At 41.5% G+C, this 26,009-nt stretch overlaps 1 protein-coding gene across 6 annotated transcripts in view; it reads left to right on the top strand.

Moving 5' to 3' along the window:
* MCTP1 (multiple C2 and transmembrane domain containing 1) overlaps positions 1–26,009 on the top strand; it is a 1,234,258-nt gene that overhangs the window by 465,998 nt on the left and 742,251 nt on the right. For all 6 annotated transcript variants that reach the window (XM_073589970.1, XM_073590053.1, XM_073589912.1 and 3 more), the window contains exon 3: positions 4,449–4,591. In XM_073589970.1, coding sequence (XP_073446071.1) covers positions 4,449–4,591 — 143 coding nt within the window. The remainder of the gene's footprint in view (positions 1–4,448; positions 4,592–26,009) is intronic.

Below are 26,009 nucleotides of genomic sequence, written 5' to 3'. Positions count from 1 at the left end.
GACGACAGGATGAACGGGCTGGATACCCTACTTGTGCACCTCACTCTCCGACTTGTGAGTGCCGTATATGACTTTTTATTATTGGTCATTCTTTATCATTGTTAGGAAAGGCCAGGTGATGCTAATTCCCCTGCTTTATAAAAACCCAGCATCCTCTAACCTTGTGCCAGAAAACAGCAGCCATGGGATCTTTATGCATCTGCCTAGCTCACTGAAAATTAAAATGGTCAAGGCCCATAAAGCAGGAGAAGGCTATAAAAAGATAGCACAGCATTTTCAAGTTGCCCATTCCTCAGTTCAAAATGTAATTATGAAATTGCAGTTAACAGGAACACTGCAGGTCAAGATAAGGTTTGTAAAACCAAACAAAATTTCAGTGAGCTTCTTGTAGGATTGCTAGAGAGGGAAATCAGAACCTTCACTTCACTGCAAAAGACCTTTAGAAAGATATAGCAGACTCTGGAGTTGTGGTACTGTTCAGAGACACCTGCACAAATATGACCTTCTTGGAAGAGTCATCAGAAGAAAACATCTCCTTCATCCTCACCATAAAATTCAGTATCAGAAGTATGAAATGAATATTTAAACAAGCCTGATGCATTTTGGAAACAAGTCATGTGGACCACTTAGGTTAAAATAGAACTCATTGGTCACAATGATCAAAGGTATGTGTGGAGAAACATATGCACATAATGTCATAAAAAGAACATCTCTCCAACCATTAAGCATGGGGGTGGATGAATCATACTTTGGGGTTATGTTGCTGCCAATGGTACCAGAAACATTTCACAGGTAGAGGGAAGAATGGATTCAATGAAATTTCAACAACTTCTTGATGCAAACATAATACCATCTGTGAAAAAGCTGAAGTTGAAAAGAGGACAGCTCCAACAAATGGTAAAATTATAATTCTAAACACAATGGCCCTCACAGTGCCATCATTTGAACATCATTGAAAATCTGTGACTAGACCTCAAAATAGCAGTGCATGCAAGATGACCCAGGAGTCTCACAGTACTGGAAGAATGTTCCAAGGACAAATGGATGAAAATCCCTCAAACAAAAATTAAAAGACTCTTGTATAGCTACACAAAAAGCATTTACAAGACATGATACTTGCAAAAGGGGGTGCTACTAGGTATTAACCATGCAGGGTGCCCAAACTTTTGCTTCTGCCCATTTTCTTTTTAATAATTTTTAAAATGTAAAAGATATATATATATACAGTGGGTACAGAAAGTATTCTGACCCCTTTAAATTTTTCATTATTTCATTGCAGCCATTTGGTGAATTCAAAAAACTTCATTTTTTTTTCTCAATAATGTACATTCTGCACCCCATCTTGACTGAAAAGAAAAACATAAATGTAAATATTTTTGCAAACTTATTAAAAAAGAAAAACTGAAATATCACATGGTCATAAGTATTCAGACCCTTTGCTCAGACACTCATTTATGTCACAGGCTGTCCATTTCCTTGTGATCTTCTTTGAGATGGTTCTACTCCTCCATTGGAGTCCATCTGTGTTTAATTAAACTGATAGGACTTGATTTGTAAAGGCACACACCTGTCTGTCTATGTAAGACCTCACAGCTCACAGTGCATGTCAGACCAAATGAGAATCATGAGGTCAAAGGAACTACCCAAGAAGCTCAGAGACAGAATTGTGGCAAGGTACAGATCTGTTCAAGGTTACAAAAGACTTTCTGCAGTACTCAAAAACCCTGTCATGGGCAGCCCATTCAAAATATTGATTTCAGAACTCTTCCTGAGTTAAAACATTAATATTGTTGTTTCTAAATGATTATGAACTTGCTTTTTTTGCATTATTTGAGCTCTGAAAGCACTGGGGTTTTTTTTTTTTATTCTGACCATTTTTCTTTGTCAGAAAAAAATACAAAATGTGTTACTTGGAAATTCGGAGACGTGTTGTCAGAAGTTTATAGACTAAAAGAACAAATTACATTTTACTGAAGAATATACCTATAAAGAGAAAAATCAGACAAACTGGACATTTGAAAGTGGTCTCTTTTTTTTATTATTTTTATTTTTTTGCTTAAAAGGCAAAGGAAATGTGTCATCTTTAACTTTAGGCCTTTTAGAGATCATTTCATCTTTAACTTACTTACCGTAACTGTTCACAATAACAGTAATTTTGACCAGGGGTGCCCAAACTTTTACATTCCACTGTACAAATAAATACAGTGATGGTAAACATTTAACTATCATAAGGGTGAATTACCTGGTGAGGAGCATGATGTCCCCTACTAAACCCACTTTACTGTTAAATTAGTAGTATTGATAATTTCATGTTTTTATCCATGACTGAATAAAATATTTTTGGATTGTTTGGAAGCTGGAACTAATTTTTTTTTGTTCATATCCACATGTGACTGCACTGGTTCCGTGCTTTCCCACACCACATGCTGCAATAGAACAGGTGAGCTGGTTTCTCTTTTGCTTGTAATTAGAGTGGACTCTCTGGACCGTGGAACAGACCTACCCCTGGGTGAGCAGACCTAATGGAAACCGACCCCTATACAAGGATCGTCAGGGGCAAGCCCAGAGGTCTCTTGGACCACAGTAGCCGATACCAAGAGGGGCAGCTCAGATAGTGAACGGGGAGCGATACAGTGAGGGACCATGGGAGAACGGTGGACACAAGCATGCAGGAGCCAGGGGTACGGATCCAGGGAGAATGGACGGACCCAGGACGAACACTGGAGGAGGATGCCAGGACAGGACTCCAGGAGAGCTGAAGCGGGAGGCAACTGTGGAGAGAGAGAGTGTTAGAGGGAAGAGGTATATGCTGCCAGAGCAGCGCACAGGAGAATGGGCGTATAGGATGCAGAGAGAGCAGTGCAACAGGGCATTGGAGTACGGGATGCTGGCAGAGCAGTGCAACAGGGCACAGGTGTACAGGATGCTGGCAGAGCAGCGCACAAGGGCACGAGCGTTCAGGAGCGCAAGCGCACAAAGAAGCAGGCGCTGGCCTGAGTCACTAAGCGGAAAGCTATACAATAACCAGACACCTCCACCTAGGGGAGGTAGCCTAAAATACTCTATGCCTTACCCAGATAGGTTACCAAGGATTTCTGGATCAGGGCATCTGGGGGCTTAAGAGAGGTGCACGGCCACTCTCTAAGGATCCCAGGGCGCATGCACAGATGCCTGGAAGTCCCGTCAGAGCGCGTGACTGGAAGTCGGGGAAGAGCACGGCGGGGGCGAGCGAGGACAGCGCACCAGGACCCAGGAGTAGAGCCGAAGGAGCCATCCGTAGCAGAAGGAGAGCAGGCAGCAGCAGAACGGGTAGAGGGCCGACGGGCAGCGGCAAGCACAGCAGCGGTTACAAAGGGATAGCAGTGGCTAACCGAGCTGTTCTGCCAATAGAAATTAACACCATTTAAAAAAGAAGGCAAAATGCTTCTTTTTAGCACAGATGTAGGAGCAATCAGATGCTGTGGTTTTCTGGCTCCTCTCTGTTGTAATAACCCCGTGACAGTTGCTTTTCCTAAATTATGTTGCCCCCATAAGAGGTAGCAAAGACCTAATAACATATTACATTTAAGTTGTTCACATTAGACAAACTATTGTAATTGTGCAGATCCCCCAATAAGTATCACATGGCTGGGAAGAAAGGTAGGTGACTGCCAAGGGTGCCATCTCTTAACAGCTAATTCCAAGTACGAGTCCAGTTTTGTAGTTTTGTTTAAAGATGGAAGTAATAATCATTATACTTTGATACATGTTATGGTTTGTAGCCAGAAATCATGTCAGAAGACAAAAAGAAACTATAATATATATTGCTTCCTACAGCAAAAATGTGTGCGTATGAGCGCAGCTATGAATATCTTCAACATAAAAGACAAAGGAGCAGGGCTCCACAGAGGAGTAAAGTGTGAGTTGGGTTTTACACCTTTTCCACCGACTGTGTTTAGGTTGCATTTAGTTATTTAACTTAGCAGCATGGAAAGATTCTATAAAATATAACTTTTAATAATTAATTTTAAGGTACGGTAATATCCCAAAATAAACACACCTACATATATACTATACATAGATAATAAAACCTTAAATGTTGGTCTCAAATACTTATCGCATGAGTTCTATAAATAAACGTGTAAAATAACTAAAAGGTGTATTAGATCTTGCCCAAATCAGACATGAAGATGTACAGTAGTAGTCGTCTGTGGAGCCCTAGGGGAAACTTGTGAAAAGTAGATGGGCTATCTAACCTGTAGTGTCCCATGCAGTAACTCAAGCAGTACCCAAGTGTCATACTGGTAATATAAGCCCCCAAAACATCTATAATATTATAATTACTGTTAATACTGGAGAATCTAGGAGACAAGATATTCTGATGTATGTAAATGATCTCTGTCACGTGTAATATATGTTATTGAATTTCTTATCTCGTCTTCACTGATTTTCTTCTGTTTCCATTAAAGGGACAAGTGACCCGTACGTCAAGTTTAAAATCGGAGGAAAAGAGGTTTTTCGAAGCAAGACAATACACAAGAACCTCAACCCTGTTTGGGAGGAAAAAGTTTCCTTGCTCATTGAAAATCTTAAAGAACCCTTGTATGTTAAGGTAATGATTTCATTTCAGTAGATCCTTAGAAATAAAAATATATCTAAGGAAAAACTTAAATGTATACTCAGAAATATCCAATGGCGACATTATTAAGAAAACTAATAAAACTAATAAGTAGAAATGGACGGATCAGGCATAAATTGATCTCACCAGATTTTCTTTGGTACTTTGATTTGCAAGAAAGTTATTTTCCGCAATTTGAATGTCCCTTATCAACCTCTGAGGTCTCTTAAGACCCCTAAGCATAGTAAACATAATATATAAAAATAAATCCTTATCGCTCACCTGCAGCGCCGCCACTCCTCACCGTCCCCCATACAGTCCTCGGCACATCTTATCATCACCACAATCAGTGCAGTCCTTGGCCTCTTCATGCTAGGCCAGGACTTATGGCTATGATGAGGACCAAGTGTTCAAGTGCATGTAAGGTCACATGTTTTGACATTGTGACCTTTGACTTACATGTGCAAGTGGATTTGGAACCTTGTTAAAGAGGAACGGAGCTAAGATCTCGAGTGCGATAAAAAAGGAAATGATAACAAACAATAATGAGTTATATTTAATTGATTTTCATTTACATTACATCAGAGAAGCAGCAGCGCTGAAAAAACTATTGCTCCTACCAATGACATTTATCAGGTCTGTCGAGGATTTTTGTGCTAAATTTTACGAGTTTGGAAGAGTGAAACCAATGGGAGCCTTCACTGATCGCGATTACCGTGAATTCCCATTTCTAATTATTGGGGAGGCCATGGTGAGCAGTGGCCAGACATGTGCTGGCGTGAGGGTTGCGTTTGGATGAGTTTCTTCATCACGTATGATTGCAATATAAATCGGAGGTACTACTTGCTTTTCTAGACTGTGCCTCCCACTTTTTATGTACTATAACTCACTGTAACTCATTGGTGAACTTTGATCGTCTAATTTAGTGAAGACATATATAACTTCAGGGATGGGAGCACCACACAGGTGAGTAGTCATGTCATACTCAACAATATTGAAAACAGCCGTGGACTCATGGAAAACGAGTAACAGAAATCCAACTTCATGGGCATAGCTAGCCGGCAAGAAATGGATTTGGCTGCCCTGGGCCCACTAACACGTCAGGGTCTGCTAGAAAATCGTAGAGCAGGTGAATTCTCAGAGATCTGCTTTTTTTTTGCAAGCAGCTTAGTGTATCCTTCTCTGATGAGCAATCATAACATCTTTATACCTACTGTCATCTCTGTCACTGTGTTACTGTGCCTACCCAACAAGTTAACAGAGATCACTATAAAGTCATGTTGGGTGCTCAGCTAGTCAAAGGCTTTGTGCACAGAAAGCTATTTACAACTGGTAGATCTGCAGCAGATAAAACAATTTTAAATGAAGACTGCAGCACCCAGTAAAGTAAGTGATGCATCACTCGACTCAGGGTATCAGTCCCTACATCTTGCTGTTCTCAGATGGGGTAGAAAAAACCTACCTTAAAATGTATAGTGTGTCTGGGTTTGCGGTGTACAAAGAAGCATTTTGCCCACCCTCGGATGAACCCTTAGTCACGCCTCTGCCTCCCTTATAACCCTAGCTCTCAGTGTCCTGACTGCTGTCTGCACTTAGCACCGTAAAATCTATAAAATTTATCAACTGTCTCTATAGCAAAAGAATGAAACAAGCCATGTCTAGTAAAATGTCTGTATTGCTTCTTAGAAATCTGACTGCTATCAAAAAGTAACAAAAGGCATCGCTGACTCATTACTCATCTCTGTATTATTAGTCTAATAATAGCGTAGGTTATGCAGCAGAGCTGAGCGGTCACACTGGAGCAGAGATCCTGATATCCTGATATATGGTAATACTGCCTAAATAACTGTACTAATAAAACCTCCTACCTGGCCAAAAGTTGTCTGTGGGTGAGAGGAAGCCACTAGGCTCTGTGTGGTGGTGGTGGATAAAACGGGAAGATCCGATGCCTCTTCAGGCGCTTCAGCCATCCGCAACTTGTGGAGAGGATGGTTGCCATCTTAGGTCCGGATCCTGGTGCTGTGAGGTGAAAGGTGCTAACAGGAAGAGAGGTGACAAAGAACAACCTTGGAGACTCACTCACCTGTGCTCCCTGGTGTACGGTTGCCCTAGCGTTCCTGGGGGTCCCTGTTCGGCAGCTGTGTAGAGTCTCCTGTCTTCTATGCAGCAGGAGGCGAGGACATCGCTGGATCCTAGCACTGCCATACTTCCGACACTGCGGGTGGTGAAGAGGTACAGTAGAGACACTGCCAGGTACTGTAGGAGGAAGACTGGAGCCTGGAGGGCCCCTGTGGGTGCTAAGGACTGGCACTGAATTGGTCCTTGCTGGTCAGTTTGGCGCCACATCCTTCCTGACCAGGAATATATCCCTAGCACTATCTCCACAGATGACTGGATATTGTTTCCGGTTGCAGGGGATTGCTTGGAGACTAAATGACCCACAGTAAATGGACTGGCAGGGAGGAAGGAGGGACACAGCCAGAAGTCTAGGAAGATGCCCGATAATCATGTGTGAGGTAACAGAGAGATCTAAGTGGGAAGATGGCTGCCAGACTGGAGCAATATGCCCACAAAGCTCAAAACATAGTGTTATCAGCAGGGAAAGTGCAAAGATCCCCAAATGTGTCCCATAAAGAATCCCATTACTCTGTTTAGGGAATGGAAATTGATGAGGAGACTGTGAGATGGCTTCCTCTTCAAGGGGGTCCCTTGAATTACAAAGACCTTCGAAAAGATAATTTGAAAAGAGTGCTCGTGTGAATATACCGCCGGGTAACTCTCCTTCACTATTGGATGTTCTTAATGCAGTAAATAAGTACAATTTAACACCTGAGACACTGACAGGCCAAGTAGGCTTCATTCACTAAACTATTTCTATAACCCTACTGGATGTTCAGAAGGGAGCAGAATGCACCACTCCTGTCAAGACCTGATTAAGGGAGCTTGAAGACCCACTTTTTCCTATTTGTAGAGATGTTCAAAATCATACACAGGCAGTGGCACAGTTGTTGGCCAGAGCTGAGGATCTAGAAAATCGCAAGAGATGTAATAACATTATGCTGGTGGGAGTTCTGGGGAAAGTGAAAGGGGGTGACCAGATTGCTTTTTTGAAAATTGGCTCCTTGACACCCTTGGCAAAGAAGCCCTTACTCGCCTATTTGCTGTGGGGAGAGCCCATAGGGTCCCTACCAGACTGGGACTAGAGGGCAGACCTCTCCGGCTGGTCTTGATTCAAATACATTATAAGGATCAGGCCATAATTTTGAGAAAGGCTCTGTATGTTATGATACCTCATCCCTTACTTCTAAGGATAGGTTTTTGCTAGAGGGTGGGGGGGTGATGTAAAGTTGGGGGGGCGAGGGTTGGGGTATGTATTCGTTGGTGTACACGTTTTAATTTTGTGCTCTAGGATTGGAACACAGTTCAGCAACATGCCACTGTGGGGGTGTTTTGAAAGCCTTTTTTAAATTTTAAATATGGGTTCAAGGATAAAATTTGTGTTCTGGAATGTTTGCTGTCTAAAACACATTGCTAAGAGGCAAGCTATTTTCGAACACTTTAGGAAAATTTACCCCACTATTATAGAATTGCAATTAAAGAATTTAACCAGGGAATCTATTAATCTGCTACATAGGTCATGGATAGGGTTTAGTCTTCATTCTAACTATGCACAGGGTGTCAGCATTCTAGTACTCAAAAATATTCCCTTTATCTGTTTAAATTCATTTAGAGATGATGAGGTGAGATATGTTGAGGTTTATTTTAAACTGTTTCATTTTGAATGCCTCATTGTGGTAATATACACACATGGTCAAAATTGTTGGTACCCCTCTTTTAATAACAGAAAAACCCACAATGGTCACAGAAATAACTTGAATCTGACAAAAGTAATAATGACTAAAAAATCTATGATAATGAACAAATAAAAGTCAGACATTGCTTTTCAACCATGCTTCCACAGAATTTTTTTTAGAAAAACAGAACCTTTGTTCTACCAGCAATGTGGAAGCCCCCTATATTTCCGTTAACAGATGGGGGACCTGATTGGGGACTTGATTTTTGTGATTTGAGTTGAAGCTTTTATTTGGAACATTTTACATAACATTTGGGATCACATTTGTCCTGCGCTCTATGCTGAGCACTTACTTTGGTGTTTCCGTCTAAACATACGAGTGATGTGATTCAGATAAAACCCTTGAGGGATCCATTCACTATAGTGAGGCAGCAGAGTTGCTCTGGACCCTGTCTGGCCTCTGTTCAGCATTATCCTTCTTTTCAGTTCACAAAACTGCGGTGGTCCGTGCTTTTATGCAATCCTAAAAAGACGTATATCACCAAATATCGAGCTCTGGCAAAAATTAAGGGACCACTGCAAAATTTTCGTTTTGTCTGATTTTTCTCTTTATAGGTATATTTTTGAGGAAAATGTAAATTGCTCTTTTATTCTATAAACTACTGACAACATGTCTCTGAATTTTCAAGCACTACATTTTTTATTTTTAGAAAATGAGAAATGGTCAAAATAACAAAAAAAATGCAGTGCATGCAGACCTCAAATAATGCTAATAAAACAAGTTCATAATCATTTAGAAACAACAACACTAATGTTTTAACTCAGGAAGAGTTCAGAAATCAATATTTTGTGGAATAACCATGATTTTTAATCACAGCTTTCATGCGTCTTGGCATGCTTTCCACCAGTCTTTCACACTGCTTTTAGGTGACTTTATGGCACTCCTGATAAAAAAAATGTAAGCCGTTCTTCTTTGTTTGATGGCTTGTGACTATCCGTCTTCCTCTTGATTACATTCCAGAGATTTTCAGTGGGGTTTAGGTCTAGAGATTGGGCTGGCCATGACAGGGATTTGATGTGGTAGTCCTTCATCCACACATTGATTGACCTAACTGTGTGGCATGGCGCATTGTCCTGCTGGAAAAAACAATCCTCAGAGTTGGGGGAACATTGCCTGAGCAGAAGGAATCAACTGTTTTTCCAGGATAACCTTGTATGCGGCTTGATTCATACGTCCTTTGCAAAGATTAACCTGCCCAATTCCTGCCTTGCTGAAGCATCCCAAAATCATCATGGATCCTCCACCAAATTTCACAGTGGGTGCAAGACACTTTGGCTTGTACGCCTCTCCAGGTCTCTGTCTAACCATTAGACGACCAGATGTTGGGCAAAGCTGAAAATTAGACTCATCAGAGAAGATTACCTTACACCAGTCCTCTATGGTCCAATCCTTATGGTCTTTGGCAAACTTCAGCCTGGCTCTCCTTTGCTTCTCATTGATGAAAAGCTTTTTTCAGCCTTTACATGACTTGAGCCCTGCCTCTAGGAGCCTGTTATGAACTTTTCTTGCCGTGCACTTCACCCTAGCTGCCATTTGCCATTCCTTTTGTAGGTCACTTGATGTCATCCTGCGGTTGCTAATTGACAATCAAAAAAGATGACGGTCATCCCAGTCAGTGGAGAGTCATTTTCGCCCTCTGCCGGTCTCTAGCTTTGTTGTCCCCAATGTCTGCTGCTTGACCTTGTTGTAATGTACTGCCGTCTAAGAAATTTTAAGGATGGAGGCAACATGACGCTCACTGTATCCCTCTGCTAGTAAATCCAGTATTGAGCCCTTCTTTTCCTCACTGAAGACTCTTCCTTTCAACTCCATTGGCATGGTTAAAAGTTTTTTTTTCATTCCTATTACTTTTGGGATATTACTAGCACTTCTTTTGCCATCCAGCTTGTCCTATTGCAAGAGGATTGTGAACACCACAGCAGGGTTTTTTATACTTTCCTTCGTTAAATAAGATTTCATTCAGGTGATCACCTAATCAGAAGCACATTAAAATCAAAAGAGAAGCCCTTAATATATAACATGGAGGACCATATGACAAAGCTACAACCATTTAATCCCTACGCGTTTCGAAGCATAACGCTTCTTCTTCAGGGGTTGACACGCGTAGGGATTAAAGGGTTAACTTTTTTAACCTTGTGTGGTTATGGAATTTGTCTGGCAGCGCACTTAAAGTCCAAGAATTTATTCCGTATTATCTGTGGTGCGGTTCCGCTGTGGACCATTGGACGTGCAGCAGGCTGACATACTATACAGGCTTTACTTTCTCTTTGAGAAGGTGAGTATAATACTTTTAGTATTTGTACATTTTACCCGGATAAGACCCTATTGCGCTCTTGTTTCAACCTTTTAGTGAATACAAAGCTACAACCATGTAAGAAAAAGGTCCTCCAAAAACCAAGTTTGACAAAATATATTCTTTACTGATTAAAAAACAAGATTTTTTAAAAAAATGTTGGAGATGAAGACAAGCCAAAAAGAAACTGGAATGAGCACAATACTGGATGGATAACAAATAAATTGATATCTGATGAAATTCAGCAAGTGGCATCAAATACAATATATTATGACATTGCCTAATTATATTATTCCTTGTGCAAATAAAGTGCAAGTGCAAAATTCCCTATATAATCAGAAGACAAAGAAAGTTATAAATGCATATATCAAACATTGCTGAACTATCCATTCCTGATCCCCATAGAAAAACAATAATGCTCCCAGTGAAATGGATAATATTGCATAAATAAGCAGTATACAGAGAAGGTCAGATATGGATAGTGCACATCATAATGCAAGATTAGCAAGTTAATAAACACTCATGATCATATTTACCCACAATCGGGAACCAACCAGTGTGTAGGGGTACACACAGCAGGGGAGTAAGCAAAAGAGCATGCAGACATTACAGCACGGGATCACAGCTGAAACTTTTTTTGTGAGGTAAAACATTTCCCTGCCTGTTTTTAAACAATGTTTTACTTCAAAGAAAGAATCAGCTGTGATCCCCTGTTGACCTGTCTGTATACTCTTTTACTTCCTCCCCTGCCCAGGAGCTGTAGTATGATCAGACCATGTTCCTGTACGGTCAGACACGACCATTACACAGTATACAGCAGAGGCACATTTATAAGATTATCTCAGCACAGGAACATAGTAACATACAGTGGGGAAAAAAAGTATTTAGTCAGTCAGCAATAGTGCAAGTTCCACCACTTAAAAAGATGAGAGGCGTCTGTAATTTACATCATAGGTAGACCTCAACTATGGGAGACAAACTGAGAAAAAAAAATCCAGAAAATCACATTGTCTGTTTTTTTTTCATTTTATTTGCATATTGTGGTGGAAAATAAGTATTTGGTCAGAAACAAACAATCAAGATTTCTGGCTCTCACAGACCTGTAACTTCTTCTTTAAGAGTCTCCTCTTTCCTCCACTCATTACCTGTAGTAATGGCACCTGTTTAAACTTGTTATCAGTATAAAAAGACACCTGTGCACAACCTCAAACAGTCTGACTCCAAACTCCACTATGGTGAAGACCAAAGAGCTGTCAAAGGACACCAGAAACAAAATTGTAGCCCTGCACCAGGCTGGGAAGACTGAATCTGCAATAGCCAACCAGCTTGGAGTGAAGAAATCAACTGTGGGAGCAATAATTAGAAAATGGAAGACATACAAGACCACTGATAATCTCCCTCGATCTGGTGCTCCACGCAAAATCCCACCCCGTGGGGTCAGAATGATCACAAGAACGGTGAGCAAAAATCCCAGAACCACGCGGGGGGACCTAGTGAATGAACTGCAGAGAGCTGGGACCAATGTAACAAGGCCTACCATAAGTAACACTACGCCACCATGGACTCAGATCCTGCAGTGCCAGACGTGTCCCACTGCTTAAGCCTGTACATGTCCAGGCCCGTCTGAAGTTTGCTAGAGAGCATTTGGATGATCCAGAGGAGTTTGGGAGAATGTCCTATGGTCTGATGAAACCAAACTGGAACTGTTTGGTAGAAACACAACTTGTCGTGTTTGGAGGAAAAAGAATACTGAGTTGCATCCATCAAACACCATACATACTGTAAAGCATGGTGGTGGAAACATCATGCTTTGGGGCTGTTTCTCTGCAAAGGGGCCAGGGCGACTGATCCGGGTACATGAAAGAATGAATGGGGCCATGTATCGTGAGATTTTGAGTGCAAACCTCCTTCCATCAGCAAGGGCATTGAAGATGAAACATGGCTGGGTCTTTTAACATGACAATGATCCAAAGCACACCGCCAGGGCAACGAAGGAGTGGCTTCGTAAGAAGCATTTCAAGGTCCTGGAGTGGCCTAGCCAGTCTCCAGATCTCAACCCTATAGAAAACCTTTGGAGGGAGTTGAAAATCCGTGTTGCCAAGCGAAAAGCCAAAAACATCACTGCTCTAGAGGAGATCTGCATGGAGGAATGGGCCAACATACCAACAACAGTGTGTGGCAACCTTGTGAAGACTTACAGAAAACGTTTGACCTCTGTCATTGCCAACAAAGGATATATCACAAAGTATTGAGATGAAATTTTGTGTCTGACCAAATACTTATTTTCCACCATAATATGCAAATAAAATGAAAAAAAAACAGACAATGTGATTTTCTGGATTTTTTTTTCTCAGTTTGTCTCTCATAGTTGAGGTCTACCTATGATGTAAATTACAGACGCCTCTCATCTTTTTAAGTGGTGGAACTTGCACTATTGCTGACTGACTAAATACTTTTTTTCCCCACTGTACATAGTAATATAATTTTGAAGGCTGAAGGAAGACTTTATGTCCATCTAGTTCAGCCTATTTTTAGTGCAGCTGTTCTGCATTGTTGATCCCGGGGAAGGCAAAAAACCCAGAGTAGAAGCCAATTTTCTCCATAGGGAAAAAAATTCCTTCCCATAAGCTGGGTCAACCATCTACCTATAATATTCTGTTATTCGTAACCTTCTATACTGTTACTCACAAGAAAAGCATCCATTCCTTTCTTAAATTCATTCAGTGAGTTGGCCATCACCACTTCCTCAGGAAGAGAATTCCAGAGCCTCACTGCTCTTACTGTGAAGAACCCTCTTCTATGCTGGTGCAAAAATTGTCTTTCCTCCAAACGAAGAGAATGCCCCCTTGTCACAGTCCTTGGTACAAACCGTTCATTGGAGAGATCTCTGTATTGCCCTCTGATATACTTGTACATATATATTAGGTCTCCCCTAAGTCTTCTCTTTTCTAGAGTAAATAGACCTAATTTTGATAACCTTTCTGGGTATTGTAGTGAACCAACTCCATTTATCATTTTAGTAGCCCGCCTTTGAACCATTTCAAGTTCAGTAATGTCTTTCTTGAGCACCGGCGTCCAAAATTGCACACAATACTCCAAGTGTGGTCTGACGAGTGATTTGTACAGAGGGAGAATTATGTTTTCATCTCGTGTCCCCAGACCTCTTCTAATGCATCCCATGACCCTATTTGCTTTGGTGGCAGCTGCCTGACACTGGGCACTCCAATTTAGCTTCTTATTGACAAAGATGCCTAAGTCTTTTTCCATGTCTGATTACCCCAGCAGTTTCCAATTTAGTAAGTAATTGTAGCATCTGTTTCTCCTTCCCATGTGCATAACCTTACACTTATCTGTGTTAAACCTCATTTGCCATTTTTCAACCCAATTCTCCAATTTACTCAAATCTGTCTGTAGTTGCAAACTGTCCTCCTTTGTGTTAACTACCATACATAGTTTTGTATCATCTGCAAATACTGATATTTTACTGTGTAAGCCATCCACTAAATCATTAATAAATATATTAAATAGTAGGGGGCCCAATACAGAACCCTGTGGTACCCCACTAGTAACCCTGGCCCAATCTGAGTATGCACCATTAATAACCACTCTTTGTTTTCTATCACTAAGCCAGCTACCTACCCATCTACACACATTTTCCCCTAGCCCAAGCTTTCTCATCTTACTTACCAATCTTTTATGTGGGACAGTGTCAAATGCTTTAGAGAAGTCGAGATAAATGACATCCAATGATTCTCCTTGGTCCATTTGAGAGCTTACATCCTCATAGAAGCTGATCAGGTTAGTTTGACAGGAGCGATCCTTCATAAATCCATGTTGATATGGAGTTAAGCATTTATTAACATTGAGATATTCCATAATGGTATCCTTTAGAAACCCTTCAAAAATTTTACCCACAACAGATGTTAAGCTTACCGGCCTATAGTTTCCAGGTTCCCTTTTACACCCCTTTTTGAATATTGGTACCACATTTGCTTGCCGCCAATCAAAAGGAACAGACCCTGTCTCTATAGAGTCTCTAAATATAAGGAATAGAGGCCTGTCTATCACATTACTTAACTCCCTTAATACCAGAGGGTGAATGCCATCATCAGGGCCCGGTGATTTGTCAATTTTAATCTTACTAAGGCGGTTCTGCACTTCTTCCTGGGTTAGGCAGGTAATACTTAATGGGGAGTTTACATTATCACTCTGCATTTCCCCTGGCAAATCCTTTTCCTGTGTGAACACTGTTGAGAAAAAAGTATTTAAAACATTTGCTTTTCCCACATCGCCCTCTATGATTTCACCCTCATTGTTCTTTAAAGGGCCGACACCATCAATCTTAATCATTTTACTGTTTATATAATTAAAGAATAGTTTTATTTCAACACATCCAGTTGTGAAAATTATCATTATTCCAAGATCTATTGATTAAAATGAACTTTTGCTCGTGGGAACACCACTTTAAATAACTCAGAGGTTTTTTTAGCTATTTTGAATTGAGGCTTGCAGTAAGAATACAAGAAACTGTGTCTGATCTCCTCACCTCAAACAGTGGGATACTAGACTATGTAGTGAGGGGTAAAACTAGTAAAGGTTTTATCTCCTTGATGTATTGGCTCTGCTATCAAGATTTCTACGTGACCTGATGACCTCAGTCAAAGATAGGTGGGAGAAAGTTTTGGGACACATATCCATGGAGGAATGGGCGGAGGTTTTGGAATCAACACGGCAGATATTGATTAACACAGCCCAGAGGAGGTCACAATCATTTTTGATTCAAAAGCATTATATCACACGGGTTTCAGGGCTGATGATCGGTGTCCTCATGGTGGGGAAGAGGGATAACGTTGGTAGACTAATTTGTGGGGTCTTTAATATTCCAATTTCTATTCATTCCAAACTCTGGGTCCTGGGACTAGTGGTGGACATTGCATCTTCTCCAGTGCAGTTAGCCATATCTAAAATACTGCACCATGTAATGAACACTATTGTTAATCACTGGCCAGCAAGTAGCTCTCCCTTCATTGATGATGATGATAATAATAATAATAATCTTTATTTTTATATAGCCTAACATATTCCGCAGCCCTTTACAGTTTTGCACACATTATTATCACTGTCCCCGATTGGGCTCACAATCTATGAGATAGTTCAGGGATTAAACTATTCAGTCCTAATGGAGAAAAATCTATGTTAAAAGAGGAGCTTGGCAAACAATGGGGAGAATGGATTATATGGCCGACAGTACAGTCATGGCCAAAAGTTTTGAGAATGACACAAATATTATATTTTCACATGATCTGCTGCCCTCTGGTTTTTATGTGTGTTTGTCAGATGTTTTTATCACATACAAAAATATAATTGCAATCATATTATGAGTAACAAAAGGTTATATTGACAGTTAGAATGAGTTAATGCAGCAAGTCAATATTTGCAGTGTTGACCCTTCTTCAGGACCTCAGCAATTCTCCCTAGCATGCTCTCAATCAACTTCTTTATCAAATCCTAACTGATAGCAGTCCATTCTTGCAAAATCAATGCTTTTATTTTGCCTGAATTTGAAGGTTTTTGTTTGTCCACCCGTCTCTTGATGATTGACCACAAGTTCTCAATGGGATTAAGATCTGGGGAGTTTCCAGGCCATGGTCCCAAAATCTCTATGTTTTGTTCCCTGAGCCATTTAGTTATCACCTTTGCTTTATGGCAAGGTGCTCCATCATGTTGAAAAAGGCATTGTTGATCGCCAAACTGCTCTTGGACGGTTGGGAGAAGTTGCTTGTGGAGGACATTCTGGTACCATTCTTTATTCATGGCTGTGTTTTTTGGCAAGACTGAGAGAGAGCCCATTCCCTTGGCTGAGAAGCAACCCCACACATGAATGGTTTCAGGATGCTTGACAGTTGGCATGAGACAAGACTGGTGGTAGCGCTCACCTGGTCTTCTCCGAATAAGCCGTTTTCCAGATGTCCCAAACAATCGAAAAGGGGATTCATCAGAGAAAATGACTTTACCCCAGTCCTCAGCAGTCCACTCCCTGTACCTCTTGCAGAATATCAGTCTGTCCATGATGTTTTTCTGGAGAGAAGTGGCTTCTTTGCTGCCCTCCTTGAGACCAGGCCTTGCTCCAAGAGTCTCCGCCTCACAGTGCGTGCAGATACACTCACACCTGCCTGCTGCCATTCCTGAGCAAGCTCTGCACTGCTGGTAGCCCGATCCCACAGCTGAAACACTTTTAAGAGACGGTCCTGGCGCTTGCTGGTCTTTCTTGGGCGCCCTGGAGCCTTTTTGGCAACAAGTGAACCTCTCTCCTTGAAGTTCTTGATGATGCGATAGATTGTTGACTGAGGTGCAATCTTTCTAGCTGCGATACTCTTCCCTGTTAGGCCATTTTTGTGCAGTGCAATGATGACTGCACGTGTTTCTTTAGAGATAACCATGGTTAACAGAAGAGAAACAATGATGCCAAGCACCAGCCTCCTTTTAAAGTGTCCAGTGGTGTCATTCTTACTTAATCATGACAGATTGATCTCCAGCCCTGTCCTCATCAACACCCACACCCTGTGTTAATGGAGCAATCACTGAAACGATGTTAGCTGGTCCTTTTAAGGCAGGGCTGCAATGATGTTGAAATGTGTTTTGGGGGATAAAGTTAATTTTCTAGGCAAATATTGACTTTGCAAGTAATTGCTGTTAAGCTGATCACTCTTTATAACATTCTGGAGTATATGCAAATTGCCATTAGAAAAAATGAAGCAGTAGACTTTGTAAAAATTAATATTTGTGTCATTCTCAAAACTTTTGGCCATGACTGTAGTATCTGAGGTATCAGCATCAAATGTAATTTTTCACTATTGGTGCTCAGTTGAAAAATGTCCTTAAATGTTTTATAAAACGTGATGTACTTAACTATTATGCTGTTTTATTGTCTGTTATCACTGATGTTTCAATAGCATTTCCTTGATTGAAAAAAAAAATAATCTAAAATGAAGCGTAGCATAAACACATATAATTGTGGTATCATGAAAAATGAAGGATGATTATTATTTAGTGCATTATCTCAATAATAACTTCAATTCCAGGAAATCTAGTCTAGAAATTCTTATATCACATGTTCCAGTTTCCATTTTCAGACTCTACATCTATAAATGTTGAAAAACTGAAATTTTCATTTTAAGACTTTCCATCCATATTTCTGACTTTTATCTGTCCATGCATCTGTACATTAAAGGGAATGTCCAAAACTGAGATATTAATTATATATCCTTCCTTAGTCATCAATTTCAGATCAATGAGAGTCAGACACCCAAAACCCCACTGATAAGCTGATACTAAGTTCTGTGACCCCAGAAAGTGCACAGTACATGTATATTCTGAACAGCACAGCTCAATTCACCGTCTAGTGGCTGTTCTCAGGTATTGCAGCTCAGCTCCCATTCACTTTAGTAGGAGTTGAGCCGTAGTATCAGAGAATGGCCACTATAGATCATGCACAGAAATTTGCTTTAAAATACAGTCCATGAGTCAAGTCTTGAAAACACAATTTGAATGTTGTGGATTTCTCTTCTGCAGATTTGAGATATGATATATAGCAGGTTTTACAGTGCCATTACACCACCTAGTGGTCATTCTCTGCAGTGCAATGGAGGAAATACAAGTTGAATCTAATTTAGTAGTAATATATTTAATTTTCTTTTGAAGAGACAATCACATGACCTGTAGAGAGTTTAAAGGGAACCTGTCACCTCGTTTTGCCGCTATAAGATGTGGCCATTGCCTTTCTGGGCTTATTTACAGCATTCTATAATGCTGTAGATAAGCCCCCGGTCCGACCTGAAAGAGAAGAAAAACAAGTTTTATTATACTCACCCGGGGCCGGTCCAGTCCGATGGGTGTCGCAGGTCCGGGTCCGACGCCTCTCATCTTCTTGCGATGTCGTCATCCTGCTTGCTTTGTGCCGTGCTCCTGCGCAGGTGTACTGATCTGTCCTGTTGAGGGCAGAGTAAAGTACTGCAGTGCGTAGGCGCCGGGAAAGGTCAGAGAGGTCCAGCGCCTGCGTACTGCAGTACTGTGCTCTGCCCTCAACAGGACAGATCAGTACAACTGCACAGGAGCACGGCACAAAGCAAGCAGGATGACGACATCGCAAGAAGATGAGAGGCGTCGGACCCGGACCTACGACACCCATCGGACTGGACCGGCCCCGGGTGAGTATAATAAAACTTGTTTTTCTTCTTTCAGGTCAGACCGGGGGATTATCTACAGCATTATAGAATGCTGCAGATAAGCCCTGAAAGGCGGTGGCCACATCTTATAGCGGCCAAACCTGCTGACAGGTTCCCTTTAATCTATTGGAACTAAGCATTGATAGCTTGAACGCAATTACTGAGGGCAGAAATCTTAAAAACCAAGTGGAATTGACAAAGTATTTAGTATAAAAATGGTATATATTTTCATTATACAATGCTTGCGTTGACTAAGGATTTTCTATAAACCTATACAGGTAGGGTTGTTATGGTGTATAACCGGTTGAGCAGTACACTAAAAACAGCAAAATGTCACACATTCTTTTGCACAAAGTGCTTCATTTGTTTTTCCAAAAACAATGACTTGAGCGCACTCTAGTGGCCATTTCTAAAATTACATCTAGGAGAACATAGCAGACTCCTGGATCCATTAGGGTGTGGTAAACCCTAAGGCTATGTGCACACCTAGTTTTTGTAGCTGCGGATTTTTCCGCGTGGATTTGTAAAAATCCGCAGGTAAATTTCAGGTCAAAAGACCTGCGGTTTACCTGCGGATTAGGCTGCGGATTTGCCCTGTGGTTTATCATCTCTACAATGGAGGAGATGGTAAACCACAGCAGAATCCGCAGAAAAGAAGTGACATGTCATTTCTTTCTGCGGATTTGAAACCGCAGCAAAACCGCGCGGAAAATTCCGCAGCATGTGCACAGCGGTTTCCATTTTACAAAGGGTAAAATGGAACTGTACAACGCAGCAGATTCTGCTGCGGACCCGCAGGGCCAGAAACGCTGCAGATCCGTAGCAAAATCCGCAACGCGTGCACATAGCCTAAGGGGTGTTAGGGTCCTCTCCTGAAAAAGCATCCAAAAAACATCTTTTTAGCTGCTTCATGTTTCCAAAGAAGCAGAGCGGTTAAAAGAAGTGACCTTTCATCACAAAGCACATGACCTATGAGATAAGAGTATTATAATAATCTGGACTTAAATAGTAAAATACTCCTTAAGGAAGAACTTTGAATTTTTTGTACCAAAGGATAATTTGGGCATTTGACCATTTTCCGCCATATATCCTGGCTCTAGTTTTGGCAGTAAGTTCCTCTACTTAGGGTTGGAGTATCACCAAAATGTTTGGGACAAAAGAGAAACTTTAATAAGTAATCTTGTCAGTAGTTATTATATTACAGTAATATTGTACTGAGAATTTCCCACAAGTGTCTTTAAGGAAAATGTGCTCATTACAGGGTTTGCTGTGCTCAGAACATTCATTATAATGTGCATCAGATAATTTTCGCAGACCTGACAAATTATTTTTCAAATTAGTCTTTAAAACTGTTGAATGTTTTGTATTTCTGCTCTAAGCACACTGTAAACTCATTGCATAAAATTTTGTTTAACACAATATATTGTGAACCACAAAGCAATAAGAACTTCGACTCATTCTACAAAGAACAAGTCCCCACTCAGGTCTATCATCTTTCAATGGAAAAAAAATAAGGAACGTTATGCCGGAGTCACACTAAATGTATGAAAAATCTGTCCGTGTCTCCCTGCAGAGAGTCGCGCGAATATAATGCAAGTGTCATGCGAGTATAATCCGATATTTCACACCTAGCATCCGATTTACATACGAATGCAGTGCAATTTCTATCCAATTGCAATGCGATTTTAACATGAGCTTTTACATACAGCACTTCTCTATGTCAGTTACACACAGCTTTCAAAGGAAATATTCGTCAAAACACACACACATATATATATATAGTTGTGCTCAAAAGTTTACATACCCCAGCTGAATTTTTGCTTTCTTGACCTCTTTTCAGAGACTATGAATGATAACACCAAAACTTTTCCTCCACTCATGGTTAGTGGTTGGGTGAAGCCATTTATTGTCAAACTACTGTGTTTTCTCTTTTTAAATCATAATGACTACCCAAAACATCCAAATGACCCTGATCAAAAGTTCACAAATGTGTTTGAATGGCTACTAAAGGTAACATAATAATAATAATAATAATCTTTATATAGCGCTAACATATTCCGCAGCGCTTTACAGTTTGCACACATTTTCATCACTGTCCCCGATGGGGCTCACAATCTAAATTCCCTATCAGTATGTCTTTGGAGTGTGGGAGGAAACCGGAGTGCCCGGAGGAAACCCACGCAAACACGGGGAGAACATACAAACTCCTTGCAGATGTTGTCCTTGGTGGGATTCGAACCCAGGACCCCAGCGCTGCAAGGCTGCAGCGCTAACCACTGAGCCACCGTGCTGCCCAACATCATCACCTGTGACCTGTTTGCTTGTAATCAGTGTGTGTGCATAAAAGCTGAGTGAGTTTCTGGGATCCAGACAGACTCTTGCATCTTTCATCCAGCCACTGACATTTCTGGATTGTGAGTCATGAGGAAAGCAAAAGAATTGTCAATGGATCTAAGGGAAAAGGTAGTCGAACTGTATAAAACAGGAAAGGGATGCAAAAAGATATCCAAGGAATTGATAATGCCAGTCAGCAGCGTTCAAACTGTGATTAATAAATGGAAAATCAGGGGTTCTGTAAAAACAAAACCACGGTCAGGTAGACCGACAAAAATGTTGTCCACAACTGCCAGAAAAATTGTTCGGGATGCAAAGAAAAACCCACAAACAACATCAGCTGAAATACAGGACTCCCTGAAAACTATCGGTGTGGCTGTTTCAAGATGCACAATAAGGAGGCACTTGAAGAAAAATGGGCTGCATGGTCGAGCCGCCAGAAGAAAGCCATTACTGCGAAAATGCCACAAAGTATCTCACCTACAATACGCAAAACAGCACAGAGACAAGCCTCAAAACTTCTGGAACAAGGTAATTTGGAGCGATAAGACCAAAATTGAACTTTTTGGCCACAACCATAAACGTTACATTTGGAGATAGGTCAACAAGGCCTATGATAAAAGGAACACCATTCCTACTGCAAACCACGGAGATGGCTCGCTGATGTTTTGGGGAGGGGATGTGTGAGCTACAAAGGCACAAGAAACTTGGTCAAAGTTGATGGAAAGATGAATGCAGCACATTATCAGCAAATACTAGAGGCAAATTTGCAATCATCAGCCCGGAAGCTGCACATGGGACGTACTTGGACATTCCAACATGACAACGATCCAAAACACATGGCTAAGTCAATCTGTCATTGGCTACAGCAGAACAAAGAGAAAGTTCTGGAGTGGCCATCTCAGTCTCCTGATCTCAAAATCATTGAGCCACTTTGGGGAGATCTCAAGCTTGCAATTCACACTAGACAGCCCAGGAATTTACGGGAACTGGAGGCTTTTTGCCAAGAAGAGTGGGTAGCTTTACCATCTGAGAAAATGAAGAACCTCATCCACAACTACCACAAAAGACTTCAAGTTGTCATTGATGTTAGAGGGGGCAGTACACGATATTAAGAAATGGGGTATGTGAACTTTTGATCCTTTAATCCTCAGGCACTGCACTCTTTAAGTTTTCAAGGAACCCCAGGAATTCCTCATCACTACTGTCGGCATCGAGGAAGCTCAGGTCCTCACAGTCATTGGTGTCACTTTCTTCACTGTCATCATATAGCACACCATCCTTGGTGCCATCTAAGGCCTGTTTCACTTCTCCATCAGTCAAGATGCACCGTTTTGCAAAAAAAATGGATCCGCCATTTTTCTTGGCGGATCCGTTTTTTTTCCCCATAGACTTGCATTACTGGCGGATCTTGACGGATGGCCATCCGCTGGATCCTTTTTTTGTGGATCCGCCAAGATTTTGGCGTCCGCTGACAATACTGGACGGATAATGCAACATTTTTCTGGCTGGCCAGGTCCGTACTTTACACTGCGCATGCCCAGCAGAATCACCTTTGCAGTAAATTTAACCCTAAATCCCGATCTGGCGGCTGAGAAAAAATTCTCTCTCTCTCCCTCTCTCTCTCTCCTCCCCAGACAGCGGTTCCTTTAAATTTCTTCCTTCGCCGGATCTGTCAAAAAAACGGTCCGGTGGCACACGTTGATGTCCGTACACAGGCAGATCCGTTTTCCGCCATTTCGGCGGATTACAACTGACAGAAAAAACTGATGTGTGAAACAGGCCTAAGACATTACTAATCCCACATTTTTTGAATGACCATATAACCATTTCATCCTTCACTGACTGCCATGATGTTTTCACACACTCACAAGCTTGAGTGACAGTGGGCTTCCACATTCGGCCAGTTGGTGTCAGATCATGATTGCCAACAGCCATCCATTTGTTCCATTCTTCTTGCATGAAGACTATAAATGGTTTGTTGATGGAAACATTGAGGGGCTGCAGCTAGCTGGTAAGCCCCCCTGGAATTATAGCCAGATTGGTCTTCACTTCTTTAACCCCTTAATGACCGGAGCTTTTTTCGGTTTTGCATTTTTGTTTTTCACTCCCCTTCTTCCTAGAGCCATAACTTTTTTATTTTTCTGTTAATATGGCCATGTTAGGGCTTATTTTTTGCGGGACGAGTTGTACTTTTGAACAACTTCATTGGTTTTACCATGTCGTGTACTTGTAAACGGGAAAAAAATCCAAGTGCGGTGAAATTGCAAAAAAAGTGTATTCCCGCACTTGCTTTTTGTTTGGCTTTTTTTCTAGGTTCACTAAATGCTAAAACTGACCTGCCATTATGATTCTCCAGGTCATTATGAGTTCATAGATGCCAAATATATCTAGGTTCTTTTTTATCTAAGTGGTGAAAAAAAATTCCAAAGTTTGCTAAAAAAAAAAAAAAAATTTGCGCCATTTTCCAATACCCATAGCGTCTCTATTTTTCATGATCTGGGGTTGATTGAGGGCTTATTTTTTTGCGTGCCAAGCTTTTGTTTTTAAGGATACATTTATGTGCAGATATGATCTTTTGATCACCCGTTATTGCACTTTAATGCAATGTCGCGGCGACCAAAAAGCCGTTATTCTGGCGTTTCGATTTTTTTCCGGCTACGCCTTTTAGCGATCGGGTTAATCCTTTTTTATTGATGGATCGGGCAATTCTGAACGTGGCAATACCTGATATGTGTATGTGTGTTTTTTTTTATTGTTTTATTTTGAATGCGGCGAAAGGGGGGTGATTTAAACTTTTATGTTTCATTTTTTTCTTATTTTTTAAAACTTTTTTTAAATTTTGGCATGCTTGAATAGCCTCCATGGGAGACTAGAAGCATCCATAACTCGATCGGCTCTGCTACATATAGGCGATGAGCAGATCGCCTATATGCAGCAGAATTACAGCATTGCTATGAGCGCCGACCACTGGGTGGCGCTCATAGCAATGCCTCAACAACCATAGAGGCTGACCCCGATCACCTGATGGGAGTAGGCGATGCGCGTATTTCCGGCACGACGGCCGGAAGCGCTGGTTAAATCCCGCTGTCAGCGTTTGACAGTGGGGTTTAAGTAGTTAATAGGCATGGGTGGATCGCGATTCCACCTGCACCTATTGCGGGCACATGTCAGCTGTTGAAACAGCTGACATGTCCTGGCTTTGATGCGGGCTCACCGCCGGAGCCCTCATCGAAGTGGGGGTACTGCCATTGGACGTACTATTTCGTCCAATGGCAGCAAGGGGTTAAAGACCTTTTTCTGTGGTTTCAATGATATGTGCTCTAAATTGGTCAAGCACTAAGAGGGCAGGTTTTTTTTTTAAATCCCCCAGGACGTTTGGATCAAACTTTGTCAACCCACACTGTCATTCCGTCCCCGTCCATCCATCCTTTCTCATGAATGTGCACGACGACTCCTCGTGGGATTGCCTCTTTTGGCATCTTATTTCTTTTGAAAGATGAGCATTGATGGCAGTTTTGTGCCATCAGCACAGCAGGACAACACAACGATGTAATGATGTACAGGGTACACACTGTTATGGGGGATGTGTGGATGATGCTCTGTTATGGGGGATCTGTAAATTACTGTACAGTGCCTGCAGTACCATATATTGTGACTACCACCCCCCTCATCCTCAGAAATACACCCACTTACTGTATACATGGATGTATTCTGAAAGATGAGGGGGGTGGTAGTCACATTTGCAATAAACACTTTGGACACTACATTACAGTGTATATTTACACTAAATATGGCTAGAACCCCCATTATCCTTCAGAATATACCCATTGATACAGTGCATTCTGAAAGATGATGGGGGTTGTTTGCTCACCTTTCCTAAAAGGATCTCGGACTTGTGAGTACCGTAGTTGCAACATTAAATAGTGTGCAGGAACTGATATGTGACTGGTGGAGGCTGCTCAGCAACAGTTCCCTCCACCAATCACTATCCATCCCTGCAGAGGAGGAGAATCGCTCGACTCTCCCTCCTCAGCTTTAGAACTCCGTCTGCAGCGGAACATTGCCTGGACTCTGCCACCAGATGCAGTGCATGCGCAGATTGAGAGCTCAGTAAGCCGAGAGCTCCTTCTGTGCTTGCACCACATCCGCGGCCATTTTTCTATAGAAATCGCGTAGAGTCAGGCACGGATGGAGATTTCGGCTTTCTTCCATCTGCGCCAAGTGAGAAGCCACAGGGCCAGCGTTTGCTGCCGTATTACCACCGCAGAACCATCCCATATCGGAGGACTGCCGCACCACCGCAACACCCCCAGCTCCGGGCCCGCAGCATTGACCCCTTGGTAAGAACAGTGTTTGGGTTATAAGATGCACCCCCATTTTCCCCTTTATTTTGGGGATCATAAAAGTGCGTCTTATAACCTGAAAAATACTTTTTTTTGGTAAAGGCAACATTGCAATAAAATGCAAAAAGAGGAGATTAAAACATTATGTCTGCCCCAAAATGGTATCAATAAAAATGTCAGTTCATGGCACAAAAAAATAAGCCTTCACCCATCCCTAGATGCCGAAAAATGAAAACATTACGAGTCTCAGAAAATGGCAACAATTTTTTTTTAATTTCAGAATTTTTTTCACCTCTTAACTAAAACAAAAACTATACAAGTTTGGTATCTGTGTAATCATACTGACCTGGAGAATCATAT

The sequence above is a fragment of the Dendrobates tinctorius genome, unplaced genomic scaffold (genome assembly GCF_039654945.1).
Source record: "Dendrobates tinctorius isolate UK_male_01 unplaced genomic scaffold, ASM3965494v1 ptg000003l, whole genome shotgun sequence".
Taxonomy (NCBI): domain Eukaryota; kingdom Metazoa; phylum Chordata; class Amphibia; order Anura; family Dendrobatidae; genus Dendrobates; species Dendrobates tinctorius.
This window is presented reverse-complemented; position numbering and strand designations above follow the sequence as displayed.